Raw genomic sequence first — 16,498 nt, forward strand, 5'->3', positions numbered from 1 at the left:
CAGTTTCAATGTGGATTCTTCTTCTCAGAGGCTTGCAGAGCCGATGTGCAAGATTTATTTGGAATTTATACTACATGTAAATGTGTTGTTACCTGTAAAGATTAGTTTATTACTGACTTGCACAGTGCTGAAAGGACCCTTTACAACAACCTTCTTCTGTTAGGCATTTATTTAAAATACGAGACAAACGTGGTGTTTGATAAAGCTGGAGGTGCCGATGGAAGGAGGTAAAGGGGGTTTGTTCAGTTTTGGTGCCTGTTTTCCTCCATACTGTCACAGTAACAGAGGTGCCTCCTACTCCAAACCCGCCTTTGCTTTTTAGGTTTCTTCTTTTTTATCTTGTTACTTTGTTCCCTTCTAAGCAGACACACGTCTGTCTTCCGCCTGTTATTTGTTTTTGGTTGGTCTCTTTTTCCAAGACTCTGCCAAAGCTTCATAAGCCCCCCACCCTTCCCTTCGTTCCTTACTCACCTGTAAATTATTTCAATGTAATACTTTTCAGTTTTCTTTTATTTCTACATGACTGTTGAATCTATTAAGTTGCTGTTTGTAAATTATTATTATTATTATTATTATTATTATTCTCTTATGATTTCTTAAGTTTCATCTTTATTATATTATAGGACCCAGGGATCATCCTGATATTGTTGATTCATTTATGCAACTCCAAGCTCAGGTGTGTTTTTGGTTTCTTATTTCATTCACTTTGGTTTTCTCTCTTTCTCTCTTTTTCTAGTTTCTCTCTGTTTCTCTGTCCTATTCTCTATCTTTCTATCCTCCTTTCTGTTCTATATAACTGGGCCCTTAGCTGTCCCATCACATAGGCGAGGCAGTAAAATGAAATACTTGAGGGAGCTGGGTTGACCTCTTCAAAAGCTTTGCCACTAAAACAGCGTTCAATCATCATTAAAGTGTTAATTTTGTCCGCAAAAAAAAAACTGTATAGTGAATTTGATATGCTTAATAATTACAAAACAATAATGCACAATTGTATCCTTAAAAAACTATTTTATTATTTAAAGTTAATTCTACAATTGCTGCCCAACAATGGTATGCATATAGATGAAGATGTAGCAATGAAAGAAAACTGCATGTGTTGAAAAGTCATGTGACTGTGTTTTGATGATGACCGTCATCAGACCAAATATATAACAAAGGTATCAGTGTAGGCACTTAGCTGGTCCCATGTCAGTAGGCTGTGGTAGATAGAGACAGTTATAGATTTAAATTGATAAATATAGATAGACATAGACAGATAAATGGACATAGATAGACAGACAGACAGACAGACCGATAGACAGACATAGATAGACAGATAGACAGACAAATATAGATCGAGATAGATGGATAGACTGGAGATATATAGAGATAGATGGATAGATAGAGAGATAAAGAGATAAAGCTAGAGAGAGATAGATATAAATATAGATATATAGATGGATAAATAGATGATGGATGGATAGATGGATAGATACTTAGAGAGATAGATGGATAGATACTTAGAGAGATGATGGATGGATAGATGGATGGATGGATATTTAGATAGATAGATGGATGGATGGATGGATGGATATTTAGATAGATAGATATTTAGATAGATGGATGGATGGATGGATGGATGGGTATATATTTAGATAGATAGATATTTAGATAGATGGATGGATGGATGGATGGATGGGTATATATTTAGATAGATAGATATTTAGATAGATGGATGGATGGATGTTTAGATAGATAGATGGATGGATGGATGAATGGATATTTAGATTGATTGCTACTTAGATAGATACTTGTCTCAATTCCCCCCCAAGGATTAGTCATTTGATAGTTCATCGTGTCTGGATAGACAGGGATTAAGTGCAACTTGGAGTGGAATAGAGTCATAGAGTCAGTCGTTGTATCAACACAAAGCTGCTGTAATGAAGCCGTTAGATCCAGAAGATCTGGGTCAGAGTTGATGTCTGACCTGACCTCACACATCTGACTGAGTAAAGATGGTCATACCTGGTTGGCTGCAGGAGAACTCCAACGTGGCACAGGCAGTCGTTCAAATTCTCACTAGAGTACTACTCTTCAAATATGTACAGCATTTTCTATAACATTAATATTACTGTCAGACAAGGTCTTTTTTTAGAGTGGTGACTACATTAAAAATTACTATCTTCATTAATGTCGAGAATTTTCCCAGTCCATTCAATGAGCCATGTAATTAGTTGTTTATGATGCTTAAAGAATTTAAAAAAAATGCATATTTTACCATTAAAATGTACATATTAAAAGGACTAAATCACCACTATTTTCTACAACATTGTTAGGAAATGCTGCATTTTTAAACTAATATTTAATGAAACCAATCAAATTTAAATACGTAGTTAATTGTGCCCACTATGAGAAGCAGTATTGTGTTCCCAGGTTAGTCTCTGAGCCCAGTCCTCTGAAGTCATTCCAGCCCATAGCCAATCAAAGCCCGAATGAATTAATATTCATCTAATATTAATCAGCTCTAAAAATTGGCTGATGGCTCTTGTTTTCTATTTTTGTCTTTTGTCTTCATTCTTCCTTTGTTTTCTATCTTTGGATAGATCTGACCTTCATTTCTCTCCCTTTCCCTCTCTTCCTCTTCTCTTCTCCTCCATTCTAAATGAGTTCATTATTATGAGATAAGTTGTCGTTCTCTTTATCTGCACATGTTATTACTTACACACTTCTGTTGCATATTCTGTCCAGTCAACCAAAAACAAAGAAAAGTAATGTTTCAGCTGTAATGGAGTTCAAGAAACGACCCCATTACCTTTAGTTTGATTTAAGTTTCAAATTGTTTCAAAGTTAGATATTCTGCAATTTGTTTGTTCTACCGGAACAGTTAGGCATTGGAGGATCTCTGTACGAGTATGGATCCAGTTTATCCTGAACAGATGGAGAGAGCACTGACTGTAGCCTGGTAGGCAGATCTGCATTTCTGTTGCTGTCAGACCTGGCTACCAGTCTTAGTGGGTATTGTTAATGGCACTATTTTCAAGGAGCTTATGCAGTGGAACGTGGTGAAAAAGTATCGTGTGGTTTGGGCTAACAGAAGCATTAAGTTTGTTGCCTGTATCTGCCTCATAGGCCCTCAAACGGAAACCTGATCTGTATTTGTCTGAGAGTCTTGATGTGAAAGCAGTGTTCCACTGTGGTAAGTGTGCACAAGGCTTACACAGAGCTACACACGAATGTATTTGTACTGACGGGGACATTTTACCTAGAAACATTAAAGCATAAGCTGAACATGTTTGATATCGGCCCTTAGCAGTTCTGTCGTCTTCTTCTCATCTCTAGGAATCCTGTCACTCAAATTCCCCGAGGCTCCGACAGTCAAATCTACGTGCTTGTTCTTTGTAAGCGCAGTTACTAAACTAAAAGCTTGCAAACCTGCTTTTGTACATTGTCTCTAAACTTGATGATTGTCTGTGTGTCTGCTGTAGACTGAGCTGCTGCCCCACTGCTCAGATGTGCCTCCGTTAGCCAGGGTGGTGCAAGAAGACGGCAAGTTGCTGGTACGAGCCGTGCTAGAGGTACGTTTTACACAACTCATCTGTAATTTCATGCCCAGTTCTCTGCTTCGTCTTCACCCGTTTGAAACTCAGGACATGAATCCCTCCATCAGTCTGACAACATGACAACATTCAGTCATTAGTTACATTTGTGCTACTATTCTTCACAACGTTTTTTCATGCCTGAAAGAAGCCGTGAAGAGCATTAACCTAATGTTACATGATGTGCTTGCCGTTCACATTGGATTGTACAGAGCATCAAGTGCGATATATTGATAAATGTCGTATGTACAGTAGGGATGTGCAATATGGCATAAAATTCATATCATGATCTCTATTGTGATGGGTGGCGGTAATGATGTATATCATGATATGTTTTTGGTATAAAACTTGCAATAGGAGTGAAAAAAAAAACCATGTTGTGTCATTTTGCCAGCATTTATTTTGAAAACTGTTATACCACAAAGTAATCTCAATCAAGAAAATTCCACTACTAGGTCCAGAGAGTTTTTAAATAAAAAACAAATCAAGTATTGGGCTTCTTTCTTGTAGTGCAAAACAGTGCAAAATATATCAAATGTAGTATTAGTAATATGTTTTAAACAAAATAATGTTAACTCTTAACAGTTTATTCTCACTTAAGAAATGAACAGCAATAGAGCAACATTTTACATGCAAAAAAGTGCACACTGAAAACACTTAACAAAATTCAAATTCAAAATCTTGCTGTCATTTGTTAGTCTAAAGATTGTTGACCAAGAACACTAGATTGTTCACAGTCTCTGGCTTTACAGAGACCGGTGGCATGAAACAATATGTTGCCACCGATGCCCTTTCTGAAGGAGCACTCGTGGCTGGAATGCAAAGGTATTTCTTGGCCAGTCTTGCCATTCTTGGAAAATTAGCCTGCTGCAGTCTCCACCTGTCCAGTGGGTCAGTTTCTGACAGACGAAGGTTTGGCTTCAAAAGCATAGGGGGGTTCCTCCAGTGGGCGTCTCCTTCCATTTTAAGGAGAGCTGACACAAAATGGCCACCAGTTTCCTGTGGCTTTGACCAGAGAGGGTCTCGCAGTAAAATTACACAACACAACATTCTTTGACAGATCAGAGAGCAGGTTCAACCCTTTTTTTTTTTTTTAGCACAAATGTACTCTTTAAAGCTGGCCGACGCTTTCTTTAACTTTTGACGGATTACAGCATTTTGTGCCTGCGTCCGAATATGGCAACAGCACGGCAAGCCGGCCATAGTTATCGTGTAGCTTCGCTACTTAACTCTCAAAGAAACCAGACTTTAACACCATTTACTCACTGTTTTCAACTCAAAAAAACGTAATGATTAAATCTGACAACTGATTTTACACCAGACTCAGCATTACTGCAGTTAGCCGGTAGAAGATAGATCTCTATCATAGGCTAAACATCTATCGTTTATATCGTGTACCGTATATATTGTGCATGACTAATACAGTAGTCCCTTAGCAGTTCGACTTTTGCAGACTCACTCTTTCGCGGGTTTTCAGTGTAAGATTGCATATGACACACGATTGTTGATGGGGAAAGACAGACCCCACCCCCTCCTTTCTCTTTCTCTGCTGTGACAGCCTCAGAAAGAGAAAGGAGGGGGCGGGGGCTGTCTTTCCCCATCACTACTGCTCAGGGAGTAGGGATGAACAGATCAGATGAACAAATGTAGAATATCAGAGAAAATGCTTAGGTGGAAAAATAAGTGAATCAGTTTAAAAAAAGAGAGAGAGTGACTGAGTGCAGCTCACTCAGGTATAAGGCAGACCCCCCCGCCTCCAACTCCCTCCTTTCTCTTTCTGGGCTGTCACAGCAGAGAAAGAGAAAGGAGGGGTGGAGGTGGGGGTCCGTCTTTCCCCATTGTGTCCCAGAGAGACGCAACAAGCAGGTGCACAACAGACAGCCTCGGAAAAAGAAAGGAGGGGGTGCGAGTGTGTGTGTGTGTGTGGGGGGGGGGGGTCTGTCTTGTACCTGAGTGAGCCGCACGAGCAGCATGGATTGTTCATTTAAAATAATAAAGCATGAACATTTTTTTTAAGAACATTGCAAGAGTGTGGGAAGGGTTTATAAAGCCTTAAAATTTATATAACTACTAAAATAAATATAAAGTCTGTACTTCACAGACTTTCACCTATCGTGGGGGTGTCTGGAATGTAACCCCCACAATAAGTGAGGGACTACTCTAGTCAGAGGTTTCAGCCTAAAAAATGTTGCATCAGGATAAATGAAAGAATGTTTTCATAATTGAAATTAGTTTTCTGGGGAAAGAAAGACCCGATATTCTTATAAGGGTTTAAAAATACATTTCCCAGTAATAATCTTCATGATTTCTAAAAAGTGTTCTATTTTACCTGGATTTACTGTTTTTTGTGCTTTCTGTTGTGCTGGAGAGGAGAGGCTACCTAAAGTGATGTGTAAATAACACTAAATCATGACAAAAAAAAATTTGAGGATACTCAGTTAGATATGATTCACATTTTCTGTTGAAATCTAAGTAAACAAACTCACACCACATTAATGTGTTCAGGGAATTGGTGGCGAAGCATCTCGGAGTCTAATGGACCAGTTTGCAGAAGTGCTGTTCAGTCTGAATAAGCACTGCTTCTCTCTGCTGACTGTGTGGTTAAAAGAGGCTCTGCAGCCTCCGGGATTCCCATCATCACACGTCTCAACTGAGCAGAAAAACAACTTTTCCCAGCAGATACTGAGGTAACACCAGTCTATGGTTGTTTTTTTACTAGAGTGCAAACATGTCAACCACTTTTTATTGTTTTTGTTTCTTTTGTTTTTACATACAGTATGCTTTGTCCTTTCTGTCATGCAGAGAGCGAGTGAACAAGAGGAGGGTGAAAGACGTCGTAAAGGAGTTCACACTGCTGTGCAGAGGTCTCCATGGTACAGAGTATGCTGCCGAATACTGAAACTTGCTTCATAAACTCCCACCTATCTGTGACCTTTACTCTCAGAGCAAAATAACTGGATGCCACAGCAACAAAGTTCTCTAAAACCCCAAGAAGATATCACAATATTAACGGAATGAGACTCCGTCCAGTTTCAGGATGAAACAAGGAACCACTGCAGCACAGACCTGCCATCAGATCAACAAGTCAACTCCCAGCAGGCCATCCTCTCTGCTCAGTTATAACTCTTTACTGATATTAGACTGAGTATTTCTCCCCCCATCATCTCTCGTCTTTGAAAGGTCCTTCGTTGGATGAATTTTAAGCAGCACTCCAAGCATGCTGCCTCATGCCTTCTTTTATCTCTGGCTTGTTTGCCTTTCTAGATCTTCTTGTGGTTCCTAGGTTTCTTTGCTGGTGATTAGCATCAATAGAAAAATGGCCGTTGTATCGAACATAGCTACTTGACATTATTTTACAAAGTTATTTAATGTATTTGTATATACACATAATACAACTTCAGTCCTGCTGCTGCTACTAGTGAGAAGACAAAAGAAGCTTGGTAGAGTGGAGATCCTGCAGGAAGAATGACTTTATTACAATAATATTTATTCCTGCTCATGCCTCTGTGATCTTTGCATTTGCCAAATTGTGAAATGTTTTTTTGTAAATGTCAATTTCTTTTAATAAAAGTCCTTTTAGGTGGCGTGAGTGGAGAAAGAAAGCCGAAGACCAAACAGTGAAATTCCTCACAGACCTGTGCGAATTGACCCTCGTGTACATAAAATCACAGCCGGTCGTGCTGCAGCCTCCTCGTACAAGACTCGTACACGCAGCTGTCCCTGGAGGGAAACACCACTGCTCAAAGTGAAAACAGGAGGGAGCGATGTCACTGACGGGAAGCTAAGCATGTATAGGAGTTCACAGTGGACTGCTTTCTCATCGTAACTGTGCAAAATTGTTAAGTTGTGGATATCAGGTGATCGCTGAACACTTGTACATTTGAGTCTCTGCTTTTTTCTCACCTTCATGTACAGGAGGTTTTATTTGCACAAATGTCTGTTCCCACTTGTTCAGTGCACTTATCTTGGACCTAGAGTACAAACTCATTATTTCCTCCTGTGTTTTATTCATAAAGCCCATTCAGTTGTTTACATCACACTCACTCATCCTTCAAAAGTCTCATCGAGAACATCTGCACCACCTCATATCACGAACCAGACTCCTCGGACATTAATATACTCACTGGGTCACTGCTTAGGAGACGACCAAAACGGAATTAGCTGATCATAAAAATGTACAATCCCAGTCTAAGAAAGCGACTGACACCGGCGTTCTGTGCTCTTCCATTTCACCTGAAGCACCTTGAAGTGATGAAATGGCTGTAAAATACACCGTCACGTGACCAAGACCAGCTTCATGTAATAACACTAAGCAATGAGATGTATATTGTGGTTTCTGGTAGAAATGTATCATTCTAAACCCTTCTGTTTTATCCAAGGTGCCTGCAGACATGTAGCATGTAAGTGTTGTGGGTGGGAGGGCTGGAGGGGACGACGACTGATTTAAGGACTGAAGGGAAGTGAGTAAAGTTTTTGAGTCTGACGTGAACTGTGACGTTCAGCATCAGTCCGATAGGTTTCGTGTTCAGTAAGAAGAGAAAACGAGCTCAGTTTAAGAGGGGTAGGAGGAATAAAATGTACAGTGTTTTTTGTAACTTGGTTTTATTTATTAAATATATCTGACTACAGTGCTTCAAGCCTTATGTATGCGAGTACCGTACTTTTTTTTTTTTCTGCATGTCCTTCAAAAACAATTTTCTTTTGTTTTGACTGCGAACATGAAGATTTGCTTTTCTTAGCCATGTGTGGTCGGTTTAGGCCGGGCTATTCAACTAAATTGTTCAGGGGGTCACAGTTAAGAGCTCAGTTCTTGTCATTAAGGAAGTTTGTTTTATGGTTTAAAATGTAGTTTTATTTAAAAATGAATCCATTGGTGGGCTGAATCGAGCTCACCTGTGGGCCTGATTTGGCCCTCGGGCCACCAGTTGAATAGCCCTGGTAAGAAGTTAGATCCAACACTAAGGGGATGCCAGATCCTATCATCACAGTGTACTTGACAAACTGATTAATTTTTTTTTCTAATCATTAAAAATTCCCTAAATAAAATGTTTGAAAGCTATATCCACTAAAATGTTTGAACAAGTTACAGTAATAAAAACTTGGTTGACAAACTTTGAGCGCACATTCTCAAAAATGTAAAGTAGGCTATGCAGTAAGGATGGGGGGCGGGGGGGGGGGTCAAAACAATGTTAACTCAAAGCAAAATACATTTTATGTAACAATCATGAAATATCAAAACAAAGTAATACTAATTAGAGGATCTTATGTAGAAAGTATCCCAGTCAAGATTTTGACGTGTCTTTGAAAATAAACACGAGGATAAAAACTTTCGTCTCTTCCGAACCAGAGCGCGCGAACTCGCGTGAAGGGCATCTCCCAGCCGCTCTGACGTCACGTGAAAACATTGTTTTACTCCTCGTTCCCTGGTGCGCATGCGTCAGTTAATCGCTTTACACGTGAGTGTAGTGGCTCCGTCCTGCTTGTCCATTTTCATCCACCGAACCTCAGCGAGACCAGAAGTTTCCTTAAAAACTCTTAAGCGCATCAGAAGATTTTATCCTAAATACGACTCAGACCTCTGAATCTGTAAGTTGAGCATGCACCAGGTCAATTTACGTTAGCTTTCTGCTAACTCTAGTTAGCTTACGGAGCAAACAACACGGGGAACTCCTGACAAACATGCATGAAGTACCTGAATGAAGTCACTGTGTCTTGGCATGTCATATACGTGTTATTGTGTTAGTTTAATGTTATAACTGTTGCATCACAACACTGACGCAAAGAGGTGTGTTCATGTTAAAGTATGAATGAGCTCATTTTAAACTCCGCTTCACTACAATGACATTTTATTCTGGAAGAATTTAACAAATTACACAAGATGCATGAAAGAAGTAAATATAAAATTTAATATTTAATTCAAAAGTTTAAATCTGTTGTGTGTGTATCAATACAGTTCAAATATTTGAGGAGCACAGTAGTTTGAAGCTTTAAAAAACACTTTTTACAGTTTGTGTGCAGTAAATTTGCTCAATGCCTTCCTGTTTGTTTTTAGTGAAGATGACGCTTTTACTTTTTTCTGTGATTATTTTTGTTCTTATGCTGCAAATGCTTTTTTTTTTTTCATGATCTCATTGCAAGATCATTAGCAAGAATTAAAAGCATCCAATATTTTTTGTAGTACAATGTCTAAACCAAGGTTACGAAGGTCTATTATGCTGTTGCTTCAACACATTTTAAACTGGGATCTTCTTATTGATCTGTTGAACTAATCTGGAGACAAAGGTCACGAGAGAGTTCCCAAATCACTGATCAGTTCAAACCTTTGACCCCTGATTTAAAACCCAATCCTTCAGATTATGTAGTTTGTATTTGTTTCTAGTTTACATTTTAAAAGGTCTACTTCAGCCTCTGAGCTGGATTAATTTGCCCATCTCTTCATCAGTCATGGCTGTGGTTAGGTTCTACAGTAATGAACCTCTGAACAGTCGAGCGTTGCAGAGGGCCACCAAGCTCTACCCACATCTGTCCATCCACACCGAGCTGTGCTACAATGTGGGACTGACAGGTGAGTGTGAGCGTGAGCAGGTATTCCCTTTGTGATTCTTCATGTTTAAGCTTGCTCTGTCATACACAACACCCAACCCCCCCACCCCCAGAAAGATAGAACGTTGTGTAAAATGCAAATAACAAACTTGTGTTTTTCAAATCTCATCAACTTGCATTTTAAACATAGTGGAACATAATTATTATTATATCACGTGTTCAAACTAACTAATTATACCAGTTTTTTAAACGTTGTTTTGAATGTGATGGCAGTAAAATATTTAAAAAATGTTGAGGCAGGGCCATGTGTACCACTATAAAGCATCCTGTCTACATTTAGCAGCTCTTTGTAAACATCTAGAAACTAAGGAGAGCAGTTCTGGAGGGTTTGGTGGAGACCGCTGCCACGGTTTTGTCCGATTCTAGCTGTTCAACAGAACTGGGTCTTTGTTGGATCCATCCATCCATTATCTTTACCCGCTTATTCCATTTTGGGTCACGGGGGTCGCTGGTGCCCATGTCCAGCAATCACTGTGCGAGGGGCGGGGTACACCCTGGACGGGTCGCAAGTCCATCGCAGGGCCGTCTTTGTTGGATTGTTTGCTGAATGGCAGCATATGTTAATGAACCTGTAAATTATTTTCTACATTGGTGGCTGTGGTAGCTTGGTGGTCAGTGCCGTGGTCTTGTAATCTTGAGGTTGCAGGTTTGAGCCCAGGTTGTGTCAGGAAGGGCATCCGGTGTAAAACACTTGCCAAATCTTTGATACGAGTTTGCTCGCTGAGACAACTCTTTAAAGAGGGAGCAGCTGAAAGAAAAGCAACATATACTTTTCTACATTGCTGGTGCCTTTCCAGATGTGTAAACAGCAACAACAGTAACAAGGGCACTAAGGCACCGCCTTACCATCAGAGAAGCAACACTTTGACCAGTTCTTTGATAGCAGGCTGTGGTCCCTCTTCACTTTAGTACGGAGGATGGTCCATGTTTTTATTTTTATTTTTTTTAAAGTGCTTTTTAATTCGCCTGACCAGAGAGTAGTTTTCCATTTTGCCTCAATCCATTTTAAAAGAGCTTTGTCTCTCTCCAGAGAAGACAATGGCATATCTGACATTTGGCTACTTCTTTGCACAATATAGCTTTAACCAACATTTGTGGATGACACAGCAAAGTGTATTTAAAACAAATGATAATGACATGATGGGGTATTCAAAGCCTTATATATACTTGGAGGAACATTATACTGTTTTCCCTACTCTTTCAGACAGATTTGACAGACTGATGAACCTCTGCCCAGCTTTATTTTTTAGAGCTTCTGCCTTTCTAAAATGTTCTTTTTATTGGTGTTGCCAATCAACCCAATTGGTTGCAAAATGCTCCCCTAGATGTTGATTTGAACCACTTACATTTACAACCCATGTCCTGTTCTTTTTTGATGTGTTGCTGCCTACTTTACATCACAACTTTTTTTGATATTTGGGTTGCATCTCCTCACTTTTAAATTAATCTATTTTTCTTGTTTCCTTTTGTTCTCTGCTGCAGGTTCTGAGAGTCTTGATGCTGAGCAGAAGGAGGTTCTCCTCTGGTTGTTTCGTCATCCCCTGCAGACAGAGCCGCTGTCTGACAAACCAAACCTGACGGAGGGCAGTGGGGGGAAGCTGGTGGAGATTGGACCAAGGTAATATTATTATTTTCTTTTCACTTGTGTTTCAGAAGAAAAGAGCTTTCACTTTTAATCTTTGATCAGAGCAGAGAACAGTGTGCAGTGTTAGCATAATTTGAGAAAATGAATACAGTTGATCATAAATGTATATCTTTTATTATTGGAATCTGTACAAGTCAAGTTTATTTATAAAGCACATTTAAAAAACAGCAGTTGTTACCAAAGTGCTTAACAATAAAAGTCAATGGCAGTAATTTAAAGAAAAAAAAATTAATTAAAAGCATCAAAAGAAAAACATAATACACAAAACAATGAAATATGAAATTAAATTTTCATTCAACCTTTAGTTAGACAGGTAAATCCCATTGAGCCTCAAGGACTCATTTACAAGAGAGACCTGGTTTCAACAAAGAATGATGACAACAATGCACAACAGCAACAACAATAAACAATTTTAAGAAGTCATACAGATTTTCACAAATCACACTGTGTTAGGTCAGTGAAAACAAGTGCGTTTTTAAAAGAGATTTAAAAACAGGAAGTGAAGTGGCTTGTCTAATGTGTGTGTGTGTGTGTGGTGGGGGGTGGGGGGCAGATTGCTCCAAAGTTTAGGGCCCGCGACTGAAAAGGCACGATCTCTCCTGAGCTTCATTCTGGTTTTTGGTACAACAATCTTCAACAATCATCAGTATAACAATGAAAAGAAAGATCATGTTTCCTCAGGATAAACTCCAAAGGGAGCAGATACAGTGAAAACAGAAGTGGTCCAAAACTTGAGCCCTGTGGAACCCCGCAGGAAAGATGTGTTGAAGCAGATAATACATTACCAACATTAACACAAAAGCTCCTGTCACTCCGATAAGAACAGAACCACTCTAATACTGCACCTGTAATCCTAACCCAGTGTTGTGACCTCGACATAAGGATACTGTGGTGAACAGTATCAAAACAAGTTGTAAGGTCCAGGAGCACAAAGATCATGAACTGACCAGAGTCATTTGCTAAAGAATGTTGTTTCAAACTATTACCAAACTGTTTCGGTGCTGTGTAATTATTTAAAACCCGACTGAAACGTCTAAAAAATCCAGTTCTCGTTCCAAAATGCATTTTATTGAGTAAAAACTATTTTATCCAAGATTTTAGAAAGAAAGGGACATTTTGAGATTAGAGTCACCAAAATGAAACATCTGAAGCTCAGCTTTCACTGTCAAACTAGACATCAGGGTTTTGTTGGATGAAAAACCACGGAATAGTTCCAAATTTTAACTGCTTACTATAGTAAATATACACTTAAGAAATAATAAACGTTCTAAATTGTATTTATTCATGACAAAATGATAGGAGGGTATTATGATGAGGATGAGCGTTCATCCTAGATTTTTAGTGAATACCTACCGGTACATAAAATCCCATGAAGGGCTAAAACTCAAAATCATAATGTATGATTTCAACTGGTTTCAATCAGGAACTAATGGATCCTAAATCCTTGCCTCAAAATATAATGCACGTTTATGTAAGACTATCTACAATATACATTTTTAGGCTGTTTGTGTGTACTCTTGTGTATCATATACATCCTAAAAGTGGAGGAATTTATTTCCTGTTTCCTGGAAATGACTTGCAGAGAGATTTATCGCTTATAGTTTTGGTTTTTTTGTTTCTTTTTTAACAACATAAATGTTTATTATTATGTTCAGCAAGTTCATATAGTTCTCTTGTTTGGTCCATTTTTTAGGCTGAACTTTTCTACAGCGTGGTCCACTAACACCGTGTCCATCTGCCAGAGCGCCGGCCTCACTGACGTCATCCGAATCGAGCTCTCTCGCAGGTTTCTTATCAAGGTGTGAACACGGTCACTTAAGATTCAGACGTTGCTCCTCATGTTCAAGCATCTGAAGTGACTCCTCTGTTCTCCTCAGCCCAAGAGTGGACAGAATGTGAGCGAGCTTAGTGGGGACATTCAAAGGCTGATAGAGTGTCTGCATGACAGCATGACTGAGTGTGTCTATCAACATCCCATCACCTCCTTCGATGTGAAAACAAAACCCCAGGTGGTGTTTGAGGTGGACATCATGGGGAAGGGTCGCGCTGCCCTGGAGTCTGCAAACAATGAGCTGGGTGAGGCTTTTGACACGTTTTCTGCTAATTCCTTCTTTCCTCCCTCGCTGCTTTTACTTCTCTCACTAGCTATGTGCAAGATTCTTTGACCAGACTGAAATGTCTTCAGATCATTTTGAGCTCTTTCAAACTTTCTAGTAGAAATGTTGTGTCGCTCACCGACCAGTTTTGCTTCCCCGACATGCTAATATTATTAGCATTAGCCAGGTGGAAATGCATGAGGTAGACAGGTTGCACATGCACTGTCAGGTCAGTTTTCCACAATCGGACAAAAATGAACAGATTAAGTGTTTACATGCACACCGTTCGGATTATGAATCGGCATAAACCATCCGTCTCGTTCGGATTAGAAATCTGATCTGTGTGGCCATTTAGCAAAACCGTCTTATGACTGAGCGGTTTGTTATTTTAACCCACTGATCAGTTTCTCTTCTCTCTTCATTCTTTCTCTCAGTCTTGCAGCTTTCAGTAAGTACACTGTGTGTTGCTGATGGAGGCCATGATGTCGCTTGATGCATGACATTAAAGTCACAAGATGGCAATGATGCTTGTCTGTCCTGTGTGTGGTTGGTTTATGTGCTTCACTAAGGCACACACAGAGAGTCCAAAGATCACGAGTATCCAATATTGACTTTCAGCCTTTAGGCACAGCCATTTGTCCAGAGTCTTAAAATCTTCAACCAGGACATCCTTGTAAAAGAGATTGATGATCTCAATGGATTTCTTCCTGGTAAAATAAAGTAATAAAAAAAAAAATTAAAAAGTGTAAATGGTGAGTTCTAGTTTATTTGCACAGAAACCGTTTTGAGGCAGGCGGATGTTTGTTGTTTTGTGTGTGTGTGTGCGTGCATGCGTGTGTGTGTGTATATGTGTTTATCGAATAAATAAATACTGGAAAAGTAGGGATGCACGATATTATCGGCATGGTATCAATATCGACCGATATTAGCGATAAAGTTAAATATGGGACATCGGCCATTCCATCAAAATAATTCACTGATATAAAAGACGCTGTTTTTGTACGACAACCCAGTGACAAGGATGCCTGCAGCACCAGCACAACATGATGACGTCACGCACACCGTTTAGATTTGTGAGAATTTACAAATTTGCACCGTTCGAGTGTTGTCATTGTGTTAGAGAAAGTAAATGTCATTAATAAATTTGACATTAAACGTAATTCAAGTTGAAGTGTTGCATCATTTTCAGCCCTTTTTTGGCATCTGCATTTGGTAGCAGGCCAAACTGACAAAGACCATGCAGAATAATGTATTTTAATTCCACAGCAGAGAAAGCTGTGTAGTCTCTGTAAGTAGATCTAAGAAAAATACATCAGTGTTGATATCAGATATCGGCCAAAAATCCAATATCGTGCGTCGCTGTATTTTTGCTGCACAGAATCCTTTCATGCAGTTTTGTTTGGTATTCATGCGTGTTTGTGGGTTGTTTACGTGGCAGGTTTGGCCTTTGACTCCTGGGATCTCGACTACTACACATCCATGTTCCAGAGGATTAAAAGGAACCCTACCAGTGTGGAGTGTTTTGACTTGGCCCAGTCCAACAGGTTGTCTACAAAAAGCAAATCAGCCAAACTGCTTTGTGTTGTATGTGCAAGTTTTGTTTAAACCACTGCAGTTTATTTATTTTTACTTTCTTGTGCTTATTTTGTGTGTGTGTGTGTGTGTGTGTGTGTGTCTCGGTGCCCCAGCGAGCACAGCCGTCACTGGTTCTTCCGCGGAAGAATGGTGATTGATGGGCAGGAGCAGAAGGAAACACTTTTCAGCCTTATAATGGGCACCCAGCAGCACAGTAACCAGAACAACGTCATCAAGTTCTGCGACAACAGCAGGTTGTGTTGGAACCAGCACAGCTGCCAGATCCTGTTGGCTGTGGTTGTGTCAGACTGACTGTGTGGAAACATGTTTGTGTCCAGTGGTATCAGAGGCCTGAAACTTGAGTGCATTTACCCAAAAAACCCATCCCAAGCAAGCCGATATGAGACACGACACTCGCTGCGACACGTCATCTTCACTGCAGAGACACACAACTTTCCAACCGGTCAGGACACAAAATATATTAGAGACAACTTCTCGTGTTTTTTTCCAAATAATAAAACTCCTCCCGTTATGGATGAACCTGTAGGTGTTGCCCCCTTCAGTGGTGCCACCACAGGGACCGGAGGACGTATCAGAGATGTTCAGAGTGCTGGAAGAGGAGGGCACGTCATCGCTGGAACTGCAGGATACTGCTTTGGAAACCTGCACATACCGGGTCAGGCACTATTTAAAAAGTGGCTCAGACAGGAGCATTTTGAAGGCTTGACGTTTTCTTACAGCAAAGAAGAGTCCACTCATCTCTGAGCCAGAGGCCACGAAGAGCTTCAGAAGTGATCAGTAAACTGTAAATCACTGATAAACAGTGAGCTGGAAATATTTGTCGAATTTGGGAAAAGTGGGGAAAATCTAGACTCCACCCCCAATAAATCATTTGAGGAAACTATACTTTTAATAAATATAGAAAAAAAACAGAAAGGATATGAATCAGTTTTTCTAGCAAAACAATGCTTTTATGACTTTAAACATTTAGTTCATCCCCTCAT

At 39.7% G+C, this 16,498-nt stretch overlaps 2 protein-coding genes across 2 annotated transcripts in view; both read left to right on the forward strand.

Annotated features, from left to right (window-relative positions):
- Window positions 1–6,728, forward strand: part of ipo13b (importin 13b) — a 41,592-nt gene extending 34,864 nt beyond the window's left edge. The window contains exons 18-23 of the mRNA XM_037698208.1: window positions 624–676; window positions 3,109–3,175; window positions 3,319–3,377; window positions 3,465–3,554; window positions 6,081–6,262; window positions 6,378–6,728. Of these exons, the coding sequence (XP_037554136.1) occupies window positions 624–676; window positions 3,109–3,175; window positions 3,319–3,377; window positions 3,465–3,554; window positions 6,081–6,262; window positions 6,378–6,474 (548 nt within the window). The 3' untranslated portion in view covers window positions 6,475–6,728. The remainder of the gene's footprint in view (window positions 1–623; window positions 677–3,108; window positions 3,176–3,318; window positions 3,378–3,464; window positions 3,555–6,080; window positions 6,263–6,377) is intronic.
- A 2,278-nt stretch (window positions 6,729–9,006) lies between these two features.
- Window positions 9,007–16,498, forward strand: part of pfas (phosphoribosylformylglycinamidine synthase) — a 14,501-nt gene continuing 7,009 nt past the window's right edge. Inside the window, exons 1-9 of the mRNA XM_037674835.1 lie at window positions 9,007–9,161; window positions 10,018–10,140; window positions 11,661–11,796; window positions 13,517–13,622; window positions 13,701–13,899; window positions 15,358–15,463; window positions 15,608–15,748; window positions 15,833–15,957; window positions 16,042–16,170. Coding sequence (XP_037530763.1) covers window positions 10,020–10,140; window positions 11,661–11,796; window positions 13,517–13,622; window positions 13,701–13,899; window positions 15,358–15,463; window positions 15,608–15,748; window positions 15,833–15,957; window positions 16,042–16,170 — 1,063 coding nt within the window. The 5' untranslated portion in view covers window positions 9,007–9,161; window positions 10,018–10,019. The remainder of the gene's footprint in view (window positions 9,162–10,017; window positions 10,141–11,660; window positions 11,797–13,516; window positions 13,623–13,700; window positions 13,900–15,357; window positions 15,464–15,607; window positions 15,749–15,832; window positions 15,958–16,041; window positions 16,171–16,498) is intronic.

The sequence above is a fragment of the Nematolebias whitei genome, chromosome 3, assembly GCF_014905685.2.
Source record: "Nematolebias whitei isolate Nwh7 chromosome 3, NemWhi1, whole genome shotgun sequence".
Taxonomy (NCBI): Eukaryota; Metazoa; Chordata; class Actinopteri; order Cyprinodontiformes; family Rivulidae; genus Nematolebias; species Nematolebias whitei.